Genomic DNA, 22,948 nt, shown 5'->3' with positions numbered 1-22,948 from the left:
GAACAAGTGAAATATTTTTGTTTTCCAGGTGGAGGATCTCTTCCTGACTTTTGCCAAGAAGGCCTCTGCCTTCAACAGTTGGTTTGAGAATGCTGAGGAGGACCTGACAGATCCTGTGCGCTGCAATTCCCTGGAGGAGATCAAAGCTCTGCGAGAGGCCCATGATGCATTCCGCTCGTCGCTCAGCTCTGCCCAAGCTGACTTCAACCAGCTGGCAGAGCTCGATCGGCAGATCAAGAGCTTCCGCGTGGCCTCCAACCCGTACACTTGGTTCACTATGGAGGCTCTCGAAGAAACTTGGAGGAATCTGCAGAAGATTATCAAGGCAAGTTGGAGAGCTGCTTCTCATTGCTTGGGACCTTTCAGGTCTTCCTTGGAATTGGTCCACCAGATCATTACGAGAGTTTGTCACTCTACTGAAAATGGAAATCTCTCAGATTTTGGGAGCGAAGAAGGGCGTCCATTACTTTGTGCTGCTGTTCAGTTTTTGTCAATGATCTTCACTCCCCAAAGACAATGCACGTGTCCCTCACTTCTTCACTGTAGAGGTTTCACATTCACACCATACAGTAAAGTAATGGTTGCTGCTTCATAGGTTCATTAGGTTGGAAAGGACCTACAAGATCATCTAGTCCAACCATCCTCTTATCACTATCCCTACCCACTGAACTACTGAATCAAATCCCTAAATCCCTTCAGTTCTAATACTCAAGGATTTGGTTGCAGTGTTCTGTATTGCAATCTTAAATGTCCTCCATACCTAACCAGGGTTATTTTTTGAGTCCTCAGTCTTCTTTTGACTTGTAGAATTGTGCTGGGATGCACTGCTGGTTTTGCTTTATCGCAGGATAAAACCAGTTTCACCTGTTTTCCTATTTGAAACTCTGTGTTTGTTCCTCAGGAGCGAGAGTTGGAGTTGCAGAAGGAGCAGCGGAGGCAGGAGGAGAACGACAAGTTGCGCCAGGAGTTTGCTCAGCATGCAAATGCTTTCCACCAGTGGATTCAGGAGACCAGGTATAGTTTGTCTTTCCAGGAGCATCTCGTAGGGAATTGTAAGGTGGATATGATTAGCCGCACAACTGCTTAGCCCATCTAGGTTGTAAATGTCTCCTGCTGGAAAGCAGCCATTGAGAACTTGTTCATTTCCTGCAGCTGGGGTTTGAGGGAAGCCCTATTAGCCAAGGGGAGAGAAAGCTGTGAAGCACCAGGTTATAGCAGCAATCGTGCTTCTGAGTTCATGTCTCTGAAGTGCAGTTATCCAGGACTTGACTCTCCTCCTGTTATTCCTGGACTAGCATGCAGGGGTGGAGAGCAGACAGCTGGAGCAGCCTGCAGGAAGTGCTCCTGGCATTTCTGATAATGCCTTTTGTGTTCACTAGAATGTTAGGAATCTTAGCAGGACTTCAACAGGGAGAGAAACTGTGAAACATGAGGACTACACTGCATTGTAAGCACTTGTCTGGGGTGCTGTCTAATAATGTCCATGCTGGGGGAGGGAGCAGATATTTAAAAGCTGCTTTAGAGATAAGAAATCTCAGGGTTGAGAATTGCAGTGAACGGAAGAGACGTTTCTAGAAAACAGAGGTGGCAGTGCTGTTAGCCAGCTGTGATGCTTGCTGCTCGAGGTGTAGAGGAGGTGAGTTCTGCTTCCGTTTAATCCTGTGGTTCTCTGTCTCTGTGTGTTTACAAATGGTTCTTTGTGTCTTCATGAAATACTGAAATTTAAATATGATTTTTAACTTTTTGATGTTTACTTCCCACCCAAATCTCTGTCCCTCTCTTACTGTCTTGTCTCTGTCCTGCTGCCTGATGTTTGGATCTTCACATTCTACAGGACTTACCTGCTAGATGGGTTAGTATTGAATTTTATATCTTTATGAGTATGGTGATGTTCTGCTCTCTGTGTGTTCTTCTGTCATTACGTTGCTTGTGAAAGCTGCACCAAAACCCCTTTTATTTGAAAAGAGCAATCTTGCTGAGATGTATAGGAAACAGGATTATGGAGTGGATTACATATAAAGCAATAAAAATGATAATACCTTCCTGGTCAGAAGTGACCTGGACAAGCTGGAGAAGTGGGCCCATGTGAATCTAATGAGGTGCACCAAGGCCAAGTGCAAGGTGCTGCACTTGGGCCAGGGCTGTGCCTGGTATTTATACACACTGGGGGAAGCACTCCTGGAGAGCAGCCCTGCACAGAAGGACCTGGGGGTCCTGGAGGGTGGGAAACTGCATGTGAGCTGCAGTGTGTGCTTACAGCCTGAAGGGCCAACTGTATCCTGGGCTGTACTAAAACAGCTGTTGAATTGATAGTGACAGGACAAGGGAGGATGGTTTTAAACTAACACAGCAGATTCAGGTTAGATGTCAGGAGGAAGCTTTTAGCTCAGGGTGCTGACACACTGGAACAGGTTGCCTAGAGAGGCTGTGGACAGCACATCCCTGGAGGCATTGGAGGTGAGGCTGGATGTGGCTCTGGGCTGCCTGCTGTGGTGGTTGGTGACTCTGCCATGCAGGGGAGTTGAAATGATACTATCTTTGAGGTCCTTTTCAACCCAGGCTGTTCTGTGATTCTCTGGAAAGCAGAGGAAGTGGGAATCCATTGGCATCCCATAGGAGTGCTCATAGAGCAGCTCATGTTGACCAGCAGGGCTGTCAGCCACTGTGTCAGCTACTGGGTCAGGCTGCTCTTCCTTTCTATGAGAGCTCACATGAGGAAAGGCCCTTATCTGATTATTATCTGATTATTCTGATGAGACATAGGACAGTGCAGAATGGTTGTTCATATTCACCTGGTTTTTCAAACAGTTTTCCAGTGTTCAGAGATTTGCTTAGCAGGATGGATTTTGTACTGTAACTGTTCCTTCTGTGAGAAGGAAGATGTGTTCCTGTGAAGGGGCTTTGCCAGAATTTCGTATCTTTAAGACTTCATAATACAAGATGAAACTTCTTGATCTGCTGATTGGCCATACTCCAGAAGAGGTGTTCACACTCCCAAGTTTTTTTTCTTGATGGTAGAGAAGGACACCTTCCAACAGGAGTGCAGGGAGCTGCCCAGACTGGCTGGCAGCTGGATGCCTGAGGTCTGAGCCCTTTTTTGTACCCCCCACTGGGGATGTGAGGTGGGGATTTGTCAGGAAGTGGGAAGGCAATAATACAAACTTTAAATGTCTTCGAAACCTCCAAGGGCATGTCTGCCCATTGAAACTTCTTCACCATTAAAAAGCTGCAAGACAATGGAAGCTTTGTAACCAGGCATAGTGTGATGTGTTAACAAACACTGTAGGGGCCTGGCCCTGTGCAAAGGGCTGGGGAGGAGGCAGGGCCCTTACAAAGATAGATGGCTTTTCATAATAAAAGGGTGGAATTCTTCACAGATAACTGCTTCTTACATGCTCTGTAACAACCACAGTGTCCCATTCTGCTGTTTCTGCCAGCTAAAAATAGTTTGCCCCATTTTTGTTTATACAGTTTAATGGCACCAAGCAGATTTTCCTGGAACGAATGCTGAATTCTCTGCTCCTTTGTAAACTGGTGTAGTAGATGAGTTCTTGTATCCAAGAACGAGCCAACAGAAAGGGGCCATTTACTGAAAGCTGCAGGGGCAGAGCTGGAGCTCACCATGCCAAGCACTTGTATTGAACAAATTGGCATCAGGCTGCTGATACGCAGGGCAGAGTCAGTCCTTAATTCTGCATGAATAGGTTACAAGTGCAGACTTAGCTCCAGGAGCTGTGCTTGGCCTGCCGTGGCAGGAGGGAAAGCAGAGCTGCAGAGATGTTCCAGGGCAGCAGAGCGGTCCCACAGACAGCGTGTGGTGCAGTGATGGGGTGTGTGTGGGGGGGGGCCTGGCAGGGGGGCAAGGAGAGCAGCAAGCTGGAGAGCAGAGCACCTTGCAGAACATGGAGCTGAGCTAATGCCAGACTTGGGTTTTTAATCCTGGCGTTTCTCTGTTTTGTGTGATTGACACAGAAATAACAGTTGTTTGGTGTGTGTGCAGCTGGCCTTGGGGTGTGTTTACTTTACAAGCAGTGGCTGCTGTTTGCTGCAAGGCAGTGGTGCCGTTGGGGTGTGTTCTGTCTGCTGTTCTTTCTTTGCAATTCACTTGGTTTCTTCTCTTCGACTAGCATAGCCTATCGTCGTGTCATTCGTGTCTATCAGTATGAAGTTGGGGATGATCTATCTGGAAGGTTTTTTTTCCTCTTTATTTTCTTACCTCACTTTGGTTTTCAAATGCACCCTTTAATTCCAAGGCTCGCTTTCCTTCCGACTAACGTTCACGGCTTAGAGATGCTTGGAGGTGTGTTCCCTGCAGTGTCCCTCCCGTGGTTGGTTCCCAGCTTCCTGCTCGGGGCTCTGGATGCACACTGATCCTGGGCCTTCACCCTGCAGTGGGAAGCACCCGAATGCTCAGGGCGTTTTTGTGGCTACAGAGTGATTTAGTGCTTGCAGTCCCCTCCTCAGAAGTGCATAGGACAGGCTGTAGTGGGGCTGAAAAGCTGCTCTCACTGACAGGACCTTCAGAAACGTAGTGCAGCCCTCGTGCTCAGCACCCAGGCAGGCTGCCCGTGCTCAGGTGGGTCAGTGTGAGCCCTCACCATCACTGGGAGGACAGGGTGCCCTGAACGCTGCTGCGTGGGGGCTGCTTAGGTTCCTGGGGGGGCAGCAACCAGAAGCTTTCCTGAGCAGGTCCCTATGCAGTGGGGCTGGAGATGTCCCACAGTGGGGATCGTGGTGTGGGTGGGGGCTGTGTGGACCTGGGGGGCGAGCAGAGCAGCAGTTCCCCAGGTGCTGGGAGGGGTGGGGCAGCTCTCCAGCAGCCACACAGGGGAGCTCCAGTGTTTTCTGCAGCGATTGTGCTGAACTAAGATTACTTTCCAACCAAAGCAGCAGTTCTCGGGAGGTCTCTTCTCCCTCGTTTATCCCCAGTAACACCTCAGTGGAGTTCCAGTGCAGCCCATCTCCATGAATCCCTCGTGGTTGGTGTGTGTGTGTGCTGGGCACTGCGGGGCGGGGTGGGACTGCACTGAGTTCCTCATTTCATGAGGCCTAGTAAAGTGGGTGCTGTGGATCTGGCATGAAGTGTGACTGCTGATCGTGCTGCCTTTCAAATGGGGCTAGAAATTAACTGTATCAAGAACTGAGAATTAAACAAGATGCAACAGCGAGTCAGAATAAATGAAACGCAAACCCAGCACTGAAATCTTTGCAGAACAATACTGCTGTAAGGATTTTTAAGGAAGGACTGTTAATTTCAAGCCCCACCTGCCATTTTTTATGGGAAGAAGTACTGTGTCTCACTGTAATTCTGTACCTAGGTCTTGTATGGTGGAGGAGTCAGGAACGTTGGAATCCCAGCTGGAAGCTACTAAAGTAAGCAGTGCTCACCTGTTGTAATGCTCCTTTCCCACGTGACAGCCCACAGACACAGGGTGGGAGTGAAAACGTGTACTTACATGGTAAAATCTTAACTCATACATTGTGAATACTTAAGAAACCTTTACCTGATGTCTACCTATGTCCCAGGACATTAAACAACACTGTAATGTAGTTTTCCTTTTTTTAATCTCCTAAGTTAATATTCATTGTAAGGTGGTTTGTCTTTGTTGTTTTGGTTTTTGCCCTCCTTGATTTTCTCCTTGCTCATTCATTCCAGCGCAAGCACCAGGAGATCCGTGCTATGAGGAGCCAGCTGAAGAAGATTGAGGACCTTGGAGCAGCCATGGAAGAGGCACTTATCTTGGACAACAAATACACAGAGCACAGCACCGTGGGGCTGGCACAGCAGTGGGACCAGCTCGACCAGCTGGGAATGAGAATGCAGCACAACCTGGAACAGCAGATCCAAGCTCGGTACTGCCTGTCCCGTGGGCACTGTGTGGTGTCCCTGGCCTGGGGGGGAGGTGAACAATTCCTCAGTGCTGTCTGAAAGCAAACCTTGTGCAGTCAGTGCTGCTGAGTCTCTCCTGTGTTCTGCCGAGCTGTGGCAGCGGAGAGCTCCTGAATCCCCAGCATTCCTCAGCTCCCTACAGAGGAATGAAGGTAGAGTGTTTTGGAGCAGTTCCTGTTGGCTGTTAGCAGTGATGTCATGGAGGAGCTGATTTGTTCCTGTGAGCTGTGATGATGTGTTGTCCTCAGCTGATGCAGACTGCTGGCTTGGGGCAGATGGAGTCCATCGGAGCTGTGCAGTTGAACTGTTCACAAGCTTTGCTTCTTCCCTTTCAGGAACACAACTGGAGTGACAGAGGAGGCCCTGAAGGAGTTCAGCATGATGTTCAAGTGAGTTGCAGGGAAAGCATGCCAAAGGAATACTTGGGAGATATTTCTGGCACGTGGATGGCCCCTGTTCACAGGATCCTCTGGCTGTTCTGTTTGTAGCTCCTTTATTGCCTGCCCAATTCTGTACTGAGCTGCTCTGATCTCTGACAGACAGCAAACCCTCCAGATACAGCCACTGCTGGCTGCGTGCACTGTGGCCATGAGAGCTTTTCCTGGGCATGCTCACTTGTGGGCACAGCTGTGTGGGAACCAGGAATGAATTCCAGCTGGGAATATTAGCCCTTCATTGGTGTTTTATTTAAGCAAAGCAAAGAATCTGTGCTTACATTTAGTTTAGGAAACATCCATTAATTCAGGCTCACTTACCCAGAACAGTGGGCTGCCCGAGGTTCTCACGTTCATCCTGCTGCATAACATTGAATGAGATACTCAACAACTTCATGCTTAGAAGCGTGGCTTTTGGATTTGTGTTTTTTAGGCACTTTGACAAGGACAAATCTGGACGTCTTAATCACCAGGAGTTCAAGTCCTGCTTGCGCTCCCTTGGCTACGATCTGCCCATGGTTGAGGAAGGAGAGCCTGACCCCGAATTTGAGTCCATCCTTGACACTGTTGATCCCAACAGGTACATGTGTTGGACCTTCTGCTCTTCTGCTGTGAAGTATTCCATCGGTGCCTTCCTGTGGGGTTAGCTGGAGAGCCCTAGAGGCCGAGAGCTGTGCTTCCCCTGGGGGTGTTTTCAGTAATTCACATTGAAGTCCTCATGAAGGGGAGAGTGACAGGATAACTCTGCTTGGACAGTGGTGTGGTGTTGGGCACCTCCTGCACTGACACTTCCACTGCTCTGTGAAGAGTGAGAGCCCTTCTCTGAAGAGGAAGTGCACTGTGGGAGGAACAGCACTGCTCACACTCAGTTTGGTTGCAGGGACGGGCACGTCTCACTGCAGGAGTACATGGCGTTCATGATCAGCAGGGAAACAGAGAACGTGAAATCCAGCGAGGAGATTGAGAGTGCTTTCCGTGCCCTCAGCTCGGAGGGGAAGCCTTATGTGACCAAGGAGGAGCTGTACCAGGTGAGTGCTGCTGGATTCACTGTGCCTCCTCAGAAACTCATGCTTTCCTTCAATTGTGTGGGAGAGCAGAGGGAGTCTCCAAACAGGAGAACCCTGAGTCAGTGCTCAGACACCAAGGACACGACCTCCCTCCCACTGCCCTGCCAGGACAGCAAGTTTTCTGCCAGCTGATTCAGGCAGGAAAAAATAGAGGTCGCTGTTCTTCCTCATATTTGTTATTCTGTCTGTGTGGTGGGAGCTGCAGGTCCAGCCTCCCAACCTTGAACAGTGCACAGCAGCTCCTTTCCACGCTGGGCACAGTGCTGCTCTGACTTCTGCTCCGTGCCCCTCCTGCAGCCCCACAGTGCCCATCTCCACCTTTGTCTTTCAGAACCTGACCCGGGAACAAGCAGACTACTGCATCTCCCACATGAAGCCCTACATGGATGGTAAGGGCAGGGAGCTTCCTTCTGCCTACGACTACATAGAATTTACACGTTCACTCTTTGTGAATTGATGTGAAGCACTAGTACCAAAAGATACAAACATGCCCACGTTTGCTGACTATGAGCTCTGCATGTGTCTCTTTGTGCTCTACAATAATCCGTGTTACTTTATGATGTAACCTTAAACTGCTTAGCTTGAAACTCTTAGGGAAGACAAACATATTGCAGTGTGCTTCAATAAAAGTTACTGGTCGAACCACACCATCTTGTCTTTAATGCTTAAATACAAATCTCACTGTCCCGTGGAGGGAAGTCTGGCTGCAGTCACAGTGAGCTGTGTTCTGGGGGCCAGAACTGAAGAGCTGAGCGTGGTTCAGGGCAGGGGGAGCTGCCCACGTGCTGTGCTGCTGTGTCAGGCTGTGAGCTCGCTCGCCAGCTGCTCCAGGAGCTTCATTTCCCTGAGCCCCTGCTCGGTGAAGTCAGAGCTCAGCTGCCAGACCTTGAGTGCTCCAGCAGCATCCCCTGCTGCCAGGAGCTGAGTCTGCTTGGTGTTAAACTCCAAGCAGTACACGGGGCACTCATCTGCAGCCTGCTTTATGTGGACAGCAGGCTTCTGGGAGCTCTTCTCCAAGTCAAACAGCTGCACATCTCCTGTAAGACAGAAACCCTTCTTACAGCTGTGCAGCAACAAAGTGCAGATATCATGTGCTCCCTGGCGCTACACTGCTGTAAGCGGTGTGCACTGATGGCCCTCAGAGCCCCAAAGGCATTGCAGGACTCTGTGAAATCTCCATTCCTTAACTCAAAAGGATTTGGGAAACTTTCTGAGGAAGTTCTTGCTTGCTTGAGCTCCAGAGGTGAATGTTGAAGGCTGGGAAGGTGGAGTAAGTGTTAGCCTTGGTAACGCTGTGTTGGATGGCTGCTGGAGTTCAGAATGACTCCACTGCACCAACTGTGCAGTACAAGTGATGGTTAATGCTGACTGTGGGACGTAATCAGAACTGAGTCCTATTAATTAACAGCCAGCACAGCACCTTGATCTTCAGTCTGAGAACAGACAGCTCCAGTACTCACCTTCCCCAGAAGCCACTGCGAAGACCAGAGGTCGGACCGGGGACCAGCGGACACAGAAGAGATATTTCGTGGACAACTGAAGAGAAATGAGGGGCTGTGTCTGCAGCATAGAGTTCAGGTGAACCTGTCCGTCAGTCCCACAGCTCAGAAAGAGATTCCTGTGTGGAGAAGGGTGCAAGAACCAACATCACAGCTGAACCAACGTCACAGCCTTTACTGCCTTCAGGTACAGACAGAATTCACCCAAGGAGCAGTCTTGGGTGCTGCCCCCGTTGTGTGTCTGCCCGTTTCCTGGAGCAGCCATTTCTGTGCTGTGCTCTGGGCCGCAGTCCCATGGAGACACAGCTTTGTCAGCTCTCTCAATTAAGTTTAATGAGGGCTCACGCTGCCCCTGGAGTACAGAGGGTTGTGGGCCAGAGATGCCTGAGAACCGCTGATGCAGAGACAGGCACTGTCTCCCGATGCTTGGCGAGGCTCGTTCGGAAGCCGCATATGCACAAAACCCCAGTACTGTTTGAAAAACCAGAGCGAGGAGACAACTTGGAATGTGCAGCACTGGTGTCTGTGCACAGCTCTTGCCTGTGGAAGGGGGAGCAGCTGACGGAGTACACCGGCCCAGCGTGGGGGGAGAAGGCGAGCTCCGCTGGCGCTCGGAGGGGAGCGGACCCTCCCGTCCGGCGGGGAGCTGGAGTCACTGCTGCCGTGGAGCACTTGAGCAAGGAGCCGCCTTCCGCTCCAACGATGAACACCCGGGGATCCAAGTGTGAAAAAGAGAGCGATGTCACTCCGACAGCCGCCTCTGCCCACGAGAGCTGGGAGAAAAACAGACGCACGGTGTAAGCAATGGGGGCTGCTGCTGCGTGCTGTCGGAGCGGTGCCAGCCGTGGTGCTCTCAGCACTGCTCGGCCTTCAACCCCTGCAGCGTCCACCTACAGTGTGAATTAGTGCTGTAAGCAAGTTCTCCTCTCGGTCCGGGTGACTTTAGACCACGGCAAAGCCTCAGCTGCTTTGTGACAGGCGAGGCCTGCTGTCCGGCCTCGAGAGACAGAGCACAGTTGTCAGACAAACTCATGAGCTCACCTTCTTCATCTGAGCACTGCGAGGGATCTGCTGAGCCACCAGTGCAAACCCTTCGGCCACGGCCAGCCGCCCGTCCCGCTCCTCCCTCCACAGCAGGATCTTGCCGTCCGTTGATGCACTCAGCAGTTGGATGTGATTTCTGTGCTCGGCCTCGGGCAGCCAGAGCACCTGTTGCAAAGGAGCCCGAGGTGAGGGGCTGCCAGCACTGCCCCCCAGCACTCAGCAGCCACACACAGCGAGGAGCAGGCACGCGGAGCGGGTGCACCACCAGGGAATCGAGCTGAGCTGTTCAGGGCTGAACTGAGCTGTTGTTATTTTGAGCTATAAAGAAAAGCATTTTCCTGACTGTCAGATGAGAAAATACACGCTGCCCAAAGTCACAGTGCCCCAGAGGAACAAAAAAAAAAACCACCAGGAAGCTAAAGGGTGGGTGAGAGATTGTGGCCCTTCAATTAACTTTAAACTTCCACCTAAGGATTGGTGACACTTTGCTACTTAATTGGTGGCCTAATCTGCATCAGTGAACAGTGTGGCATGGGAACAGGCCTGCTCGTTTATCCTGAACGAGAAGTTATTTTCCAGGGACAGCATCCAGTTCAGCAGATGCCACTTCTGTGGTAGTTCTGAGGAAAAATGGTAAATGAAAGGAGCACACGACAGCTGAAATAGAGCAGTCTGAGAGCTCGAGCTGAAGTGCCAGCAAGGTGAGTAAGAAATGAAGGGGTAAAATCCAGCACTGGTAACTCTCTTCTCCCCCAGCTGTGTCTATTGTGAAAGCCCTCTCACCTGACAGACCGGATCAGTGTGAGTATCATCCGTCATCCCTGTCTGCCACACCAACGGGTCCTCTGTTTTGCTGGTGTCCCACACCACCACTTCCCCACTGAACAGACCACCTGCAAGGAAAGAGCTGTCAAGGAAACGTGCAAGGGCAAATGGTGCAGCGGGGAACAGTCGTGGTGAGCATCAGTTCCTTCAGCTGTGGAGCTGCAATACCATTGCTTCTGCGAGAACTCTCAGGGTGAGGGGAGAGAGTAAAATGATCCAAGCTGAAGAAATAGGGTACGTTTCAAACAAGATCTAACCTACCAGCTATCAGCGAAGGCTGGGAGGGATGGAAGGCCAAGCACATGACAGAACTGGCAGCATCCACCACGAGGTCAGGACGCTGTGGATCCAACCTTCTTCTGTCCAGATTCCACGTACAAACATAGGATTTCTCTGTGCTCCAGTCCCCATCGTTCATCCTGATGAAAAGAAAGCTACACCACACCGTGCCTGGTACACAGCAGGGCTCCTCAAGCAGAGCTCTGCTACGTCCCAGTCATATTTATACACGTGCTGCTTTGTGGCCAGAAGGAAAACTGAAATCAAGGGATCATGAAGTGATGGAGCTTCTCTGCATGTCAGAATACACAGAGTACATTTCAGTGCACTGATGGAACACAGCACCTCGCCAGGAAATCTCACATCCAATTCACTGTTCCCAGATCTATCAACCATTCAGATGGTGGGAGTGGTTTAAAGAGTGCACACAGAAAGTTCCTATGAATATTTGGGAATGAAAAGCCAATAGACCAAATTGCTGCTGATTTGAAAGCCACCTTTCCTCAAATTAGCACTTGAAGGGTCTGAGAAAAGACAGCTGTCCCTCTGCTTTGTTATTTCCATCTGATTCCATCACTGCATGCTTAACAAATGTAACCCCTTCAGACAGGAGAAGAACACACCCAAAATGCCAAGTGCTGCAAGCCACCTGCCCACAGCCGTACTGAGACACCTGCATGCTCATCCCAGCAGCCAGCTGTGACTCTACAAGGAAGGGACTCTGAGGTGGCACACGAGACACGGTTCAGATGTGTGAGGGTAATGGCAAACAGGGAAGTGCTGACAGAAGCCCTTCTCACAGCACCCCTGGGTGCTCCACACTGCCCAACCTCCCTGCAACGAGAGCTACAGAACCCTGAGCAGCCAGGGCAGGAAGCAGTTGTCTGAGCCTGACTTCTGCCTCTCCCTGGTGTTCTGAGTTCCTTTATTGAGAGAGATACTGAGCAAACAAAGGGAGGAAATTTTGATAGAGAGCATAGCTGAGCTGTGGAGCTCCTTACAAAAGGAGGTGGCAGAGGCTAAAAGACAGACTGCACAAGTTCACAGAAGGGGACTGAATTCTACTGAAGAATAAGTAAGCACAGGCTTGGAAACCACATTCTAATCTGAAACTAGCTGTGAACTGGGAGAGCAGAAGGGGCAAGTGACACACAGGTCGGCCCAGTTATGCTTCTCCCTGTACATTCACTGCTGGGTGCACTTTTCACCATAGCTTTTAATCTAAGGAACCCACAGTAGAAAGAAAACCGAGCAAGGGCAGTGTAAAGGCAGAGAAATTAGATGCTGTTACAGATGTTCTTTGGATTAGATGAACTGCCCTGCTCTCATTTCAGATTCTTAGATGTTTGTTCACAGCACCAGGAGGAGGTGTGAGCGGGTGCCAGGTTCATCCAGGGAGCAAAGAGACCTCATTACAACGCTGCAGAGAATGAAGCACACGCTTTGAAACCCCACCCACACGTATCTGTAAGTGTGCTTGCTCTTTGCTTTTTTTTCCAACAGAATCTGCCTGGAACAATCCCCCAAGAGTACGCGCATCCATTTCATAAGGGAAAAAAGCAGAAGAAATAAAAGCCATCGTTTAAGACAGCTGGTTTGGTTTTCTACAAATGTGGGTTTTTTTTAAACACAACAGAGGTATATTTCTATGCAGTTTATTACTGCAGAAAAAGTGAGCACATGTAAAACTCAAGCAGGCCCAAAACACCACATGAACAGCAGTGTGCTCCCAGCCCCATGCAGGTACTCACCGGCCATATGAGCATGCCACAACGGAGCCCGTTGCATTCCATGAGACACCAGTAACCTGCAGGTGCTGCTCCTGAGCCTCGGGGTATGACAGTGTATGCAAACACAGCACCTGGAAGAGATTAATTCAAGCAATTGTTTCTGAACACGAAGAGCTGAGATCTGTGCACGGCCTGGATGCAATCACTGCAGGTTCCCCCTCTGTCACTGTCCCTTATAGGCATACGTGGAAAAAAGAAGGTGAATTTCCACTGGAGTAAAATAAACGAAGATGTGACCCCATCAAACCAACTGAGTTACCCCTCGCAGACAGCACAGCTCAGGGGCTGCATGCTGTGCACTGCTTTATCACAGCCCTCCAGCACTGTCCCAGTGCTCACCAGCAGCACTTTGGAGGTGCGCATACCCACGTGTACCGATAAGATACACTGCCCTCGCTCTCCAACACCGTACGCTGAAGAAATACAATCTAAATAGGAACAGCTGCCAAACCGCTGCCTTCAGCCGCCCCTGGCACGCTCCGGAGGATCTCCTGTGTCACTCTGAGCGCCGTCCGCTTACCGCTGGGGTCCGATCGCCGCCGTTCACGTGGAAGCCACGGAAGGCCCGGCTCTCCCGGCTCCTGCTCAGCTCCTCGGTGACGATCCGCTCCACGCGCCGCAGGAACGCCCCGAGCCCGCCGTCCGCTCCCCGCGCTTCTCGGGCGGTCCCCACGATCCGCTCCGTCTGCACGGCGGCATCGCGGCTGCTCCGGGACTGCCCCGCAGCCTCCGCCGTCGGCACGGCCCCGGTTTGGCAGCTCTGCGGGTAAAGGAGGGCGGCGTCGGTGAGCCGAGAGGACCCCGCCGCGGCCTACGGCCCAACCGGAGGGATAAGAGCGAGGCGGGGGCCGCCGCGATCCCTCACCGCCTCACAGCGCGAGCTCCGGGCGCTCCTCCACAGCGACGGCACCGCGGCCCCGGGCAGCGTCTCGTCCGCGAACATGGCGATGGGGGGTCCACGATGACGGAGCCACCGCCCCGCGCCGCCGGTTGCCATGGAGACGGGAGAGGCGCTGAGTGATGACGTCACTGAGCGTGCGGCCGCCATGTTGGAGAAGGGCACGGAGGCGCCGCGGGCAAAGCGGGTGCGGGTTGTTTGCGGCGGGCGCCTCGGCTGCGTTGTGCGGGGCGGGACGGGGCAGTGTTGCCGTGTTGTTTGTGGCGGGGCTTTCCCCCAACCCCGCCGCCGCTCACGCGTTCCGAGTGCGGGCGCCAGGAGTCAAGATGGCGGCGGGCGGAGCGCTGCGGGAGAAACGTGGGGCAGTGCCGCTCCCGTGAGCGGAGCGCGGGATCCGACAGCTGCGGGAGCACTTCGTCCCGCGTGGGGATGCGGCAGCGAGAAATCCGCCCTTCGCCGATGAAATAAACTTTAGACCGCGCTGTTCGCGCTCGTTTTACGTCCTTCATCTTTTCCCCGCGTGGCGTTGCGGGGCAGCGCGGTGTTCGCGCCCGCGGGCGGTGCGAGCCGCTCCGAGGAGGTGTGAAGGCTTAAAATAAAACTGCATCGTCCATTCGTGCATCGCCTCGAGATGCTGCGGGGAGCGGTGGGGCAGCGCGGGGCGAGTTCCCGTCCCTAAAGCGCACGCTGTGATTTCACGCCCCGACGGAGGAGCGAAGCTCGTGGGTTTTTGTTGTGGTGGTGGGGGGGGGGGGGGGGTTTCTCGGTGTGTGTTTTCGTTTTTGGAGACAGCAAAGTGAAATTGTACATTGAAACAGAGCCGAAATAGGTGAACGTACTCTCCTCGCGCTCCGCACAACGCGCTGCGCATCTTCGCTCCTCCGGAGGTGAGAAATAAGCGACGACGCTTCTGAGCTGAGTGCGGTTGAAGTCTTCTGTATCCCGGTACCTCTGAGCTGTAGCGCAGAGCGGCACTGGAGTGAATCTTATCTCGCTTCTTCCTTCTGGCGGTATCAGACGTGTAGGTGCTGTGATGTGGTCTCGCTGCGCTGGAAATAGGGCGAAATCGCGGATGATTGGGGGAGGGCTCTCACTGCCCCAGGCTGTGAGGGCTCTCTGAAGCGGCTGGAACTAACGCAGCGCTGATGAGTGCTTTCTCTTCTCTGTGTTGCAAGAGATAGAGCATGGGAAAGTTGTCACTTCTGCGAAACGAGGCAAATCAGCGTCCCGAATCAAATGGGAGAAGATGAAAGTGAAAACTGGGAAGAAACACTGGGGGAGAAAGTAGCAGGGGAAAAAAAAGAAGGCATGCATGCTTTGTTGTATAATTTCTGCAACTCGGTGCAAACCAAGTATTTTCTGCTACGTCTCAGTACAAATTCACCCACTAGTGGGTGCAGCAGCTGCCCTCTGCGTGCAATAAGTGAAACAATTGAGCTCTGTCGAGGCTCCAGATAGTGGAAACAGCAGACTACCCAAAACAGAGAGACGGTTGAGCCTTCCCCTTTTACCTTTCCACCATTCCCTCCACCCCAAACAGATGCAAGTGCAAACGAAGAAATCAACACACGTAGATCAAAGAAGAATAGAGGGGCCATGAGAAAGATCTTTTGGGGCTTAGACTGGCAGTAAGAAGCTTGAACTTGGAGCAAAAATGATGCCTTATACTGATCGATGGGCTCCGTTCAGAGAACAGAACTCCTTATGTACGTTGATGTATTTAAAAAAAATGCAAACAAAACTTCAAATAATAACAGGGGCTTGTACCAAAGAAACATACCACTCCTGAGAGCAGTTGTCCCTCAGGCAGTACAACCGTCAAGCCCTAATTCTGTTTCCCTAATTGTTCACTCCTGGCATCAGAGATTTGGTTTGGCTGAAGCCTGGGTACTTGTTGATATTGCCTCTGAACGCAACGCAGATGTTAAACAGAATTTATGCTGGTATCTCTTGCCTGGTGTCCAGGTACATTCAGTACCTGAGCAGTTACTTCTATACTGTTGTTTTTGAACTAGGTCTTGGCGTCATTTGCTTTAGAGCAAGCTTGTTTGCTCCCCTGATCTAGAGGGTGGCATCAATGAGGATCTGAGGTTGCATTAAATGGGGATATCCCTGGAAAAAATAATCAGAACCATACAAGTGTGAAGGCAAGAGGACAAATAAGCAGGTATGACCCGAGCAGACTGGAATGCCCCAACATTTGTAGCATTACTTGAAAGGACACTCTCCTAGGCTCACCAGTAGCTTGGTGGACCCCACTCTGGAAAGCTTTCAATAGCAGCTGCATCCTATTGTGCTGCTGTAGGTGGGGATTGCGGAGTTCAAACCCGTACGTAATGAGCTGACTGAAGTCTGCTCATCTGCAGTGTTAGCAGTGACACTCCCACCTTGTACTCCAGAAACATCACTTTTTTACTTAAGCTCTGTGAGGTTCTGAGTGCTGGCTTTTTTTTTTTTGACAGTGGGCATTACAGGTGTTAAGTGTCATTAAGTTACACCATGCTGGAAACGTGTGGCAGAAGGAAAGACAGGACCCAAATTCCTAAATTAGAGCACAGTTTCAAATGTATCTGATAGATAATTTTGTGGACACATTGCTTACCTGCAGATCTTTGTTCTTTCTGGTTAGAAATCTGTGATTTAGAAAACCAGGTGTTCATTCACTGAACCTGGTGGAAGGGAAGGTCACTGAAGCTGTGCTGCACTCAGAGCACAGCACCTGTGCAGCCAGAGAGATGTTCAGCAGCTGAACGACAGCTCGGGTCCCTGCGAGGACTCCAAGTGTGTAACCTCGTGCTGTGTGAGTCCTCCTGCCATCCCTTCTCCAGGTTCACTCATACAGGGCTCATACATTTTCCTCCAAATTCTGACCTCGTTTTTCCCCGTCCCTCTGCTCAAATTCCCTCTGCAAATGCGATCCCCTTTTTGCTCTGAAAATCGTACTTGAACTGTTGGCAGAAAATTTGTTGGCTCATTTCTGAAATTCTGTTGCACATATATGCATTATATGTTATAAAAACAATCCATCTCCATTAGCCAGAGATCTGTTAGGGTTTGTAAAATTAGAATGGGGGGAGGGGTCCCTTTTAAAGCTTATTATGGGCAGCATTTCTTGCACAGTACAGGTACTGTGTAGCTGTATATACATAGCTATTCCCACACTGACAGTAAGAGACTTTAGTCCAACGTGACACAAATGGGAAGGAGCATAGGGAAAGCTTGCTTTGTTGCAGATGGCAGCAAGCTGCCACCACAGGAGCGCGAAGACTCCACGCAGGCAGATTCTGAATGGCAAGGAAAGAGCTGGCACAGGACCAGGAGCCATGGCACATCAAAAGGCATCCGTGAAAGGCTCAGGATCCCAGTTTCTGGCTGTTGTGGTGCCCTGAGCACAGTGGCAGCTGGGAGATTCTGCTTTGGACAGAGGCAAGACACTGTCAGCAGTGTGATTGGCAGCAACTCTCCCCTCTTAGACACAGCATCCCCTCATTCCTGCTGAGCTTGTATCAGCATGCTCACCATCTAATCTCAGAAATAAATGTGCAATCTGACATGCCACCCTTAAAAGGTAGCTGACCTGTTACAGTGCTGACAGCATGGAAGAAAACACTGAGATCTATTAAATTAGTTCTGTACTCACAGTATGCGACTAAATATTATTTATCTGTTCTGTGTAATAATTCATCAACCCGTACTATGTTTACAGTATCTCAAACAGCTGTTCAGATTTTAATTGGTATGTATAAAGCACCTGAATATCTTGAAGCATGGCAGATAGGTATTATTTGTCCAAACAGTACTGGCTGTCCTTTGCAGAAATGTTTGTAAAAGGCCATTCTGAAATTTGGAGTTACATTCTACTAAGTCCTATCAAATTAATGCACTAGTTCTTGTCTGCTCTTCAGAAAGCTCTGTTTAATTTCAAGCATAAGTTGCTCTGAAAGTAATGCCTCTGGTTTATTTCCATGGAAACTACAACAGATACGAAGAGCACAATAACATGAGTTGATAAAGCAAAGTCTCAGCTACAAAACTCTTTCTATATAGTCACCACCATTAGCTGTGCGTTTTTGCCAGCAAAAAGCAGGAGCTGCATGCCAAGCTCACACAGTGGAGGTATCTCAATGTCACTGTCGCCTCTGCTGAAACTCTCCACCCACCCCTCACTGTGCTGACACCCACGAGTTGTTCTCTATCCCACTCAGCAGGAGTTGAGGAATGTCACTGAGTGCCATTTTTTCCACACAGAGGAATTCAGTTCCATACCTTTACTCCAAACGCACTTCCATGTCAGACCTCCCCTCTGCTGCCATCTGGCACAGGGCAACAAAATGGAATGTGTTACTGGGGAGGAGGCTCAGCCTCTGCTGCCACACCACCAACATCTGCCTCTGACATTCTGGGCCAACGGCATAAAACAGGAGGCATTACTTTTGGAGCATCCCTTGCACTTCCGTTTATTAAATATGATTTCTGTGAACACTGAATGCTCCTTGCATCACAGCTTTGCTGAAATGTTGATACGTGATCTAAGCATGGAGGATAAAACCACATTCCTAATGCTGTCAGCAGAAAGGTGTGGGGTAAATAACTCCCGAGGATGGTACTCCGCAAAGAGATAGTATAAGTGATAGCATATTTTACATATTTTAAGTAGTTCTATATAAACAGTATAGAAATAATACAAAAGAGAAGATGGCTCACCTTCAGGATGTCAAGGCTCCTCACCTTCAGGATGTCAAGGCTCGCAGGGGACTCCACGTGAGAGGGATCTCCAAGAAGAGATCCTTCCCTGGTGGTGGTCAGCCCTTAAATGGGGTTTGGGAGAGGTGGAGCCAGGCCCCACCCCTTCCACTCACACAGGTATATCACCTTCACCTGTGGCCCCATGGCTGACTCGGTGCTCACCTCAGGTGATCAATCAGTGGTTCAGGCCGTGATTCAGCAGTTCCCATATAAAAGGACAGTCCTGTTTGCAAGGCCTACTTTAGCTAACATAAACTTTACCTCCACTTAAAGAGTTTGCATGTTGTCAGTTTAGCTAGAACAGCAAAACCATCTTACAGCTGGTGCTACAGCCACTTCTGAACCGGTGCATAAGAACATCCCATTTTGATTAGCCAGTTATCCCACATACAGCACGGAGCCCAACGGGTCCTGGAGCAAATCATACAAACACAGATAACTCCACACAATTTTGCACTGCAGAAAATCTCAACAGAACAAAAGCACGTGGAAGATTGAGCAGGCCGTTGTGTGCAGACAGCCTGCTACGTCACTGTTCAGTGTTTCTACAGCTGCAAAAAATGCAAAGGGATCTGTAATGATGGGTTTCTTATCTTCCCTAAAAGATCACTTCTTTGTAACCTTCAGGAGACTGAATGGTACTGGGATGTAAGGGACTGAACTACAGACATAGCAGTTAGTTTAACAACTCTGTTAGTGTCGGTGTCGGGTTCCTGGTCTAACTTAAAGCAAAAAAAGAGCAAGAACACGACAAAGCAGAGCCCAGAAAGGCATGAATGTGAAAGACAATTGTACCCATTACATGCTGGGTTTGGAACTCTGCATAGCCTAAGCCTATTGAAATATATATTTGTAAGTGGGAGTGGTGGGGAGGGAGGATGCATCGGAATGAGGCCTGGAGCTGAAATGCTGTCAGAAAGGCAGGAGGAGGAGAGAGGGCTGTAAGCTGGCTGAGATCCTCACAATTAAAAAGGTCCGGAAACATCTTAATGCCGAACGGTGACACCTTTCATTCCTGTTTTTCTTTTGTCCTTAGTTTTCCATTTAAGCAATTCAAACTTTTCCTGCTTATGTTGCCAATTTATGGGAGCTGGGCTATCTAAAGGCTTTTTGATTTTGCTCTATCCTATCCTGACAAACTCCTGCTCATTCAACCTTTATATATTAAACCTTTAATAACGAATACGACTGCCTCAGTTCTTAAAAAAAAATTAAGAATCCCACACAACAGATTTCTTAGCATCACCAAGGCCTGAGAGAACTTCTTGCAGTGACAGGAGGCAATTTATAAGGAATTATCTCTGACAGTCACTTTATACAGCTGATTTTCAAAGTTCTGGGCACTAAAGAAGTGTTAATGAGGGTACTGCGGCTTCATAATTAATTATATTAGCATCTCTTTGTTGCTCTCTAGAACAGTAGTGCCTGGTTGACATTTCAATGGGAGTCTGGTAGTATTCTTTGTTATTATTATCCAGTACAGTTATACCTTAGCTCCCAGAGGGCAATGTTGCATGTAAATGCCTCTGTGAATTGCAAGAGTCTTTGGATCTCAGTAAAAGCCCTTGAAGGAGACCCTGCTGGATACTGAATGGATGTCAGTAAAATTTCTCTAGTCTGGAGTCTCTCTTCAGATACGGACTCTCCTCCCCTTTCATTTCTCCCTTCCCCCTTCCTTTCCACTGCGCCCGTCCTTGTCACAAGGCTTAAGAACAGCACTTTCTGAATCTTTAGTTCCAAACCTCTGAAGGAAGGAATACTGACCTGAGCGAAACAGTGAACAGAGAACAGAACAGTCCTCAGAAAATAGGGAATATTTTTCACACGCTCGAGTTTTCATTGCAATAAAACCAGCGCTGCCAGAAGGAATCCCAGAAGTGGTGAGTCAGATAATAGACGTAGGGCTGTGGTGGGAGGGAAACCGTCTCTACTTCTCTACTTTGTTTTACACCCCCCCCAGCTTGTAAAGGCAGATGCAATTATTTCCCAGTCATGCCACTGCAAAAGCAAACACAGAGTTTAAAGGTTATTTCCTCTGTGGAAATATTTTCAAGAGTCATTATTTTTGAATCCGAGAGGGGAAGGATGACTTTTTGGCAATGATGTCAAATCCTACTCTGAAAGCTTCTATTGTATCACCTGAACTTCTCTTATTTGGTACTCTGGTAGCCTGCTTGCTTGTGCTAATTTAAACAAAACTGACAACAGTGTGTTTCTTTCACACCAGTTGAATCGCAGCCTTCCCACGCTGAGGGCACACTGACAAATGCATCTTCTAAGTCAGCGAGGTGGATGCAACCTGTTCCTCACCCATTCCCCATACATGTTTGTTATACAACCTTGTTTCTTGTGGCATTCTTTCTGCAGCAGGGAACAGATCAGGGTATTAGTCTGAGTTAAAAATAAATGTTTTTCTGAGGACTATTTTTTAATTGAAATCAGGTTCCCGATTTGGATTAACATGAGGCTGCACAAAAAATGGCACTGGCACAATCCAGGGCCAGCACGATGGGGAAGGGAGGAGGAATGTGGGGGGGAGGGGGAGATGTATAAGCAGGACCTTCGAGCAGAAAAATAAGTTAAACGATGTCCTCAAAGACTTCACATTGTTCCAAGCCAGAGCCACCTCTTTGCTTTGTGTTCAGACAGCACCTTGCGCACAGGGACTGCAGTCGGAGAACTCTCGGGGCTCTCAGAGCCATTGTAATACCAAAAAATAATAAGCCTTCCTACAGACTGACACAATTAACCAAATTCCACTCGCAGATCTTCATTGTTGGCAACTCGAGCAGCATTTTATGTAGCTGAAGCTGGAGCCTAGCTTTATCCCTGCGTTCTGGCTCTGGCTCTAATGAGGGATAACTGAATAACTCTGGCATTTAGTTAATCAATACAAGAATTGCTTTTCTCACAGCGTTTTTATGTTTAGCTAGGTTTTATTTTATGAGCTTTGACATTCTCAGATGAAAAGAATAATGTGTACAGTGTATTGTTACAGCAAAAACTATACATGACATCTCTGTATTTTCCTCCTTTTTGTTTCACCTCTTCTGTCACCGCACTCCTACAGAAAACTCAAGATGTGCTGCAAATGTCTGAATAACGCCAACTCGAAACGGAGGAATTGTAAATAACACTCACTCTTCACTGAGTGATATTCTGTGTATTTATTTTAATCTGATATTTCCTGGATAGAAACAGAGGTTACTTCCCCTGAGAGTTCAAGTATCGATAGCGCTCTCCATAACAAGGGAAGTCTTTCATGGTTCCCACAAACACAGCTGCCACTGGGTAGCACGACAATGGATGGAAGACACTGTGTAAAATTATGGTCTTTACAGATCTTCCCGTGGGGCCAAATCTCAAAGTAACTCAACTACGTTTAGGATTCAGCAAGAATCCTCCTTGCGTAGGACAAAGGAGGTGATAAATGAGAGTTCAAGAATTGGCCATAGTTAAAGAACCAGAAAGCAAACGTTTATAAATTCTGTTTGTGGAAAAGATGGGTTCTTTGTTTTCCCATGAGTGGAAAAGTGAGAGGTGATTATCTGGAGCTCTCCTAAGGAAAACCTACAGAAGAACGAGGTGTATTTTCACGAGTCCTCAGCACTGCTCTATCCCTGCTGCTGAGATATCCTCACCCTTTGATTCAGCTTTCACACAAGTTTAATGGCTGGCAGCCCTGCCCACAGCAGGGGGTTGGAATGATATGACCTTGGAGGTTCCTTCCCAACTCATGCCATGCTGTGGTTTGAGTGCTTTTGATCCAGATCTACTGTGTCTATTCAGAAGGCCTCCACTAGTACGTAGTGCTGGATCTTCTGCCCTGCGTGAGGAACTTACTCTTTCTCTGGACAGAGCAGAAAGCAAAGGCAAGTAGCTACTTCCCCTGTATTACTTCAGGGCTTTCTACACAAAAAATGTAGCTGGCACAGCTATTCCAGAGTAACTCCTAGTGATAATATTGGAGTATTTTAGCCTGAAAGAGTCCCTGTTAGTGACTGATCATTCCACTTGGGAATACCCACTGAGTGGTCAGTTTGTCTGACCACAAGCTTCTGTTTAGAGCTTTCATTGGACAGGAGTGCATGTAATAGAAGAGCCTCAAACATAAACACCAAACCATCACAACATGTATGAAGTAACGATCAGATTATTTCCAATAATACAACGTTTTTCAGACATTTTCAGTGAAACCATTTTAGCTGTATTGAGCCTGGCTGAAGGCTCCTACAGCCTCAGCATGCAATGAATTGGCCCTAATCTGTCCTGCAGAACCAGTAATTGTGCACCCTTAACCAAAGGACTTCAAGATGTGCAGGTGTGAATGCATCAAGGAAATCTGAGCATCCTGTGGGCAATGCAAATAGTGAAGAACCACTCTGGCGTATGCCAGTACGTGATTTGGAACAGATCTTTTGTTCACTCCAGATCCCACCTTGAGCTGTGAACTGCTCAGGCTAGAGAAGATGGATA

At 49.2% G+C, this 22,948-nt stretch overlaps 2 protein-coding genes across 2 annotated transcripts in view; one reads left to right on the top strand and one right to left on the bottom strand.

Moving 5' to 3' along the window:
• The window catches only part of SPTAN1 (spectrin alpha, non-erythrocytic 1), a 42,387-nt gene extending 34,349 nt beyond the window's left edge, over nt 1–8,038 (top strand). Inside the window, exons 49-58 of the mRNA XM_065737573.1 lie at nt 29–325; nt 902–1,014; nt 1,835–1,852; nt 4,128–4,190; nt 5,319–5,373; nt 5,657–5,853; nt 6,226–6,279; nt 6,758–6,904; nt 7,205–7,352; nt 7,723–8,038. Of these exons, the coding sequence (XP_065593645.1) occupies nt 29–325; nt 902–1,014; nt 1,835–1,852; nt 4,128–4,190; nt 5,319–5,373; nt 5,657–5,853; nt 6,226–6,279; nt 6,758–6,904; nt 7,205–7,352; nt 7,723–7,848 (1,218 nt within the window). The 3' untranslated portion in view covers nt 7,849–8,038. The remainder of the gene's footprint in view (nt 1–28; nt 326–901; nt 1,015–1,834; nt 1,853–4,127; nt 4,191–5,318; nt 5,374–5,656; nt 5,854–6,225; nt 6,280–6,757; nt 6,905–7,204; nt 7,353–7,722) is intronic.
• An 81-nt stretch (nt 8,039–8,119) lies between these two features.
• Nucleotides 8,120–13,771, bottom strand: DYNC2I2 (dynein 2 intermediate chain 2). The gene is made up of 9 exons (XM_065737552.1): nt 13,694–13,771; nt 13,349–13,588; nt 12,790–12,899; nt 11,021–11,178; nt 10,718–10,827; nt 9,932–10,099; nt 9,431–9,663; nt 8,852–9,009; nt 8,120–8,428 (listed from the first exon to the last, which is right to left on the bottom strand). The coding sequence occupies exons 1-9, from the start codon at nt 13,769–13,771 to the stop codon at nt 8,190–8,192; spliced, it is 1,494 nt and encodes a 497-aa protein (XP_065593624.1). The 3' UTR covers nt 8,120–8,189.
• Nucleotides 13,772–22,948: the final 9,177 nt, after the last annotated feature.

The sequence above is a fragment of the Cyrtonyx montezumae genome, unplaced genomic scaffold (genome assembly GCF_038088225.1).
Source record: "Cyrtonyx montezumae isolate F1298 unplaced genomic scaffold, pur_monq_1.0 scaffold_20, whole genome shotgun sequence".
NCBI lineage: Eukaryota > Metazoa > Chordata > Aves > Galliformes > Odontophoridae > Cyrtonyx > Cyrtonyx montezumae.
Note: the sequence above shows the minus strand (reverse complement) of the source record. Positions and strands in the feature narration are given on the sequence as shown.

Bases quoted from the DNA above. Each gene is read 5' to 3' on its own strand.
- DYNC2I2 (XM_065737552.1), bottom strand. From the start codon at position 13,771: ATGTTCGCGGACGAGACGCTGCCCGGGGCCGCGGTGCCGTCGCTGTGG. The intron at 10,100-10,717 runs GTGAGAGGGCTT...CCTTTGCAACAG, and splicing joins ACACTGATCCGGTCTGTCAG to GTGCTCTGGCTGCCCGAGGC. The intron at 9,010-9,430 runs GCAAGAGCTGTG...TTCTCCACACAG, and splicing joins AGCTGCTCCCCCTTCCACAG to GAATCTCTTTCTGAGCTGTG.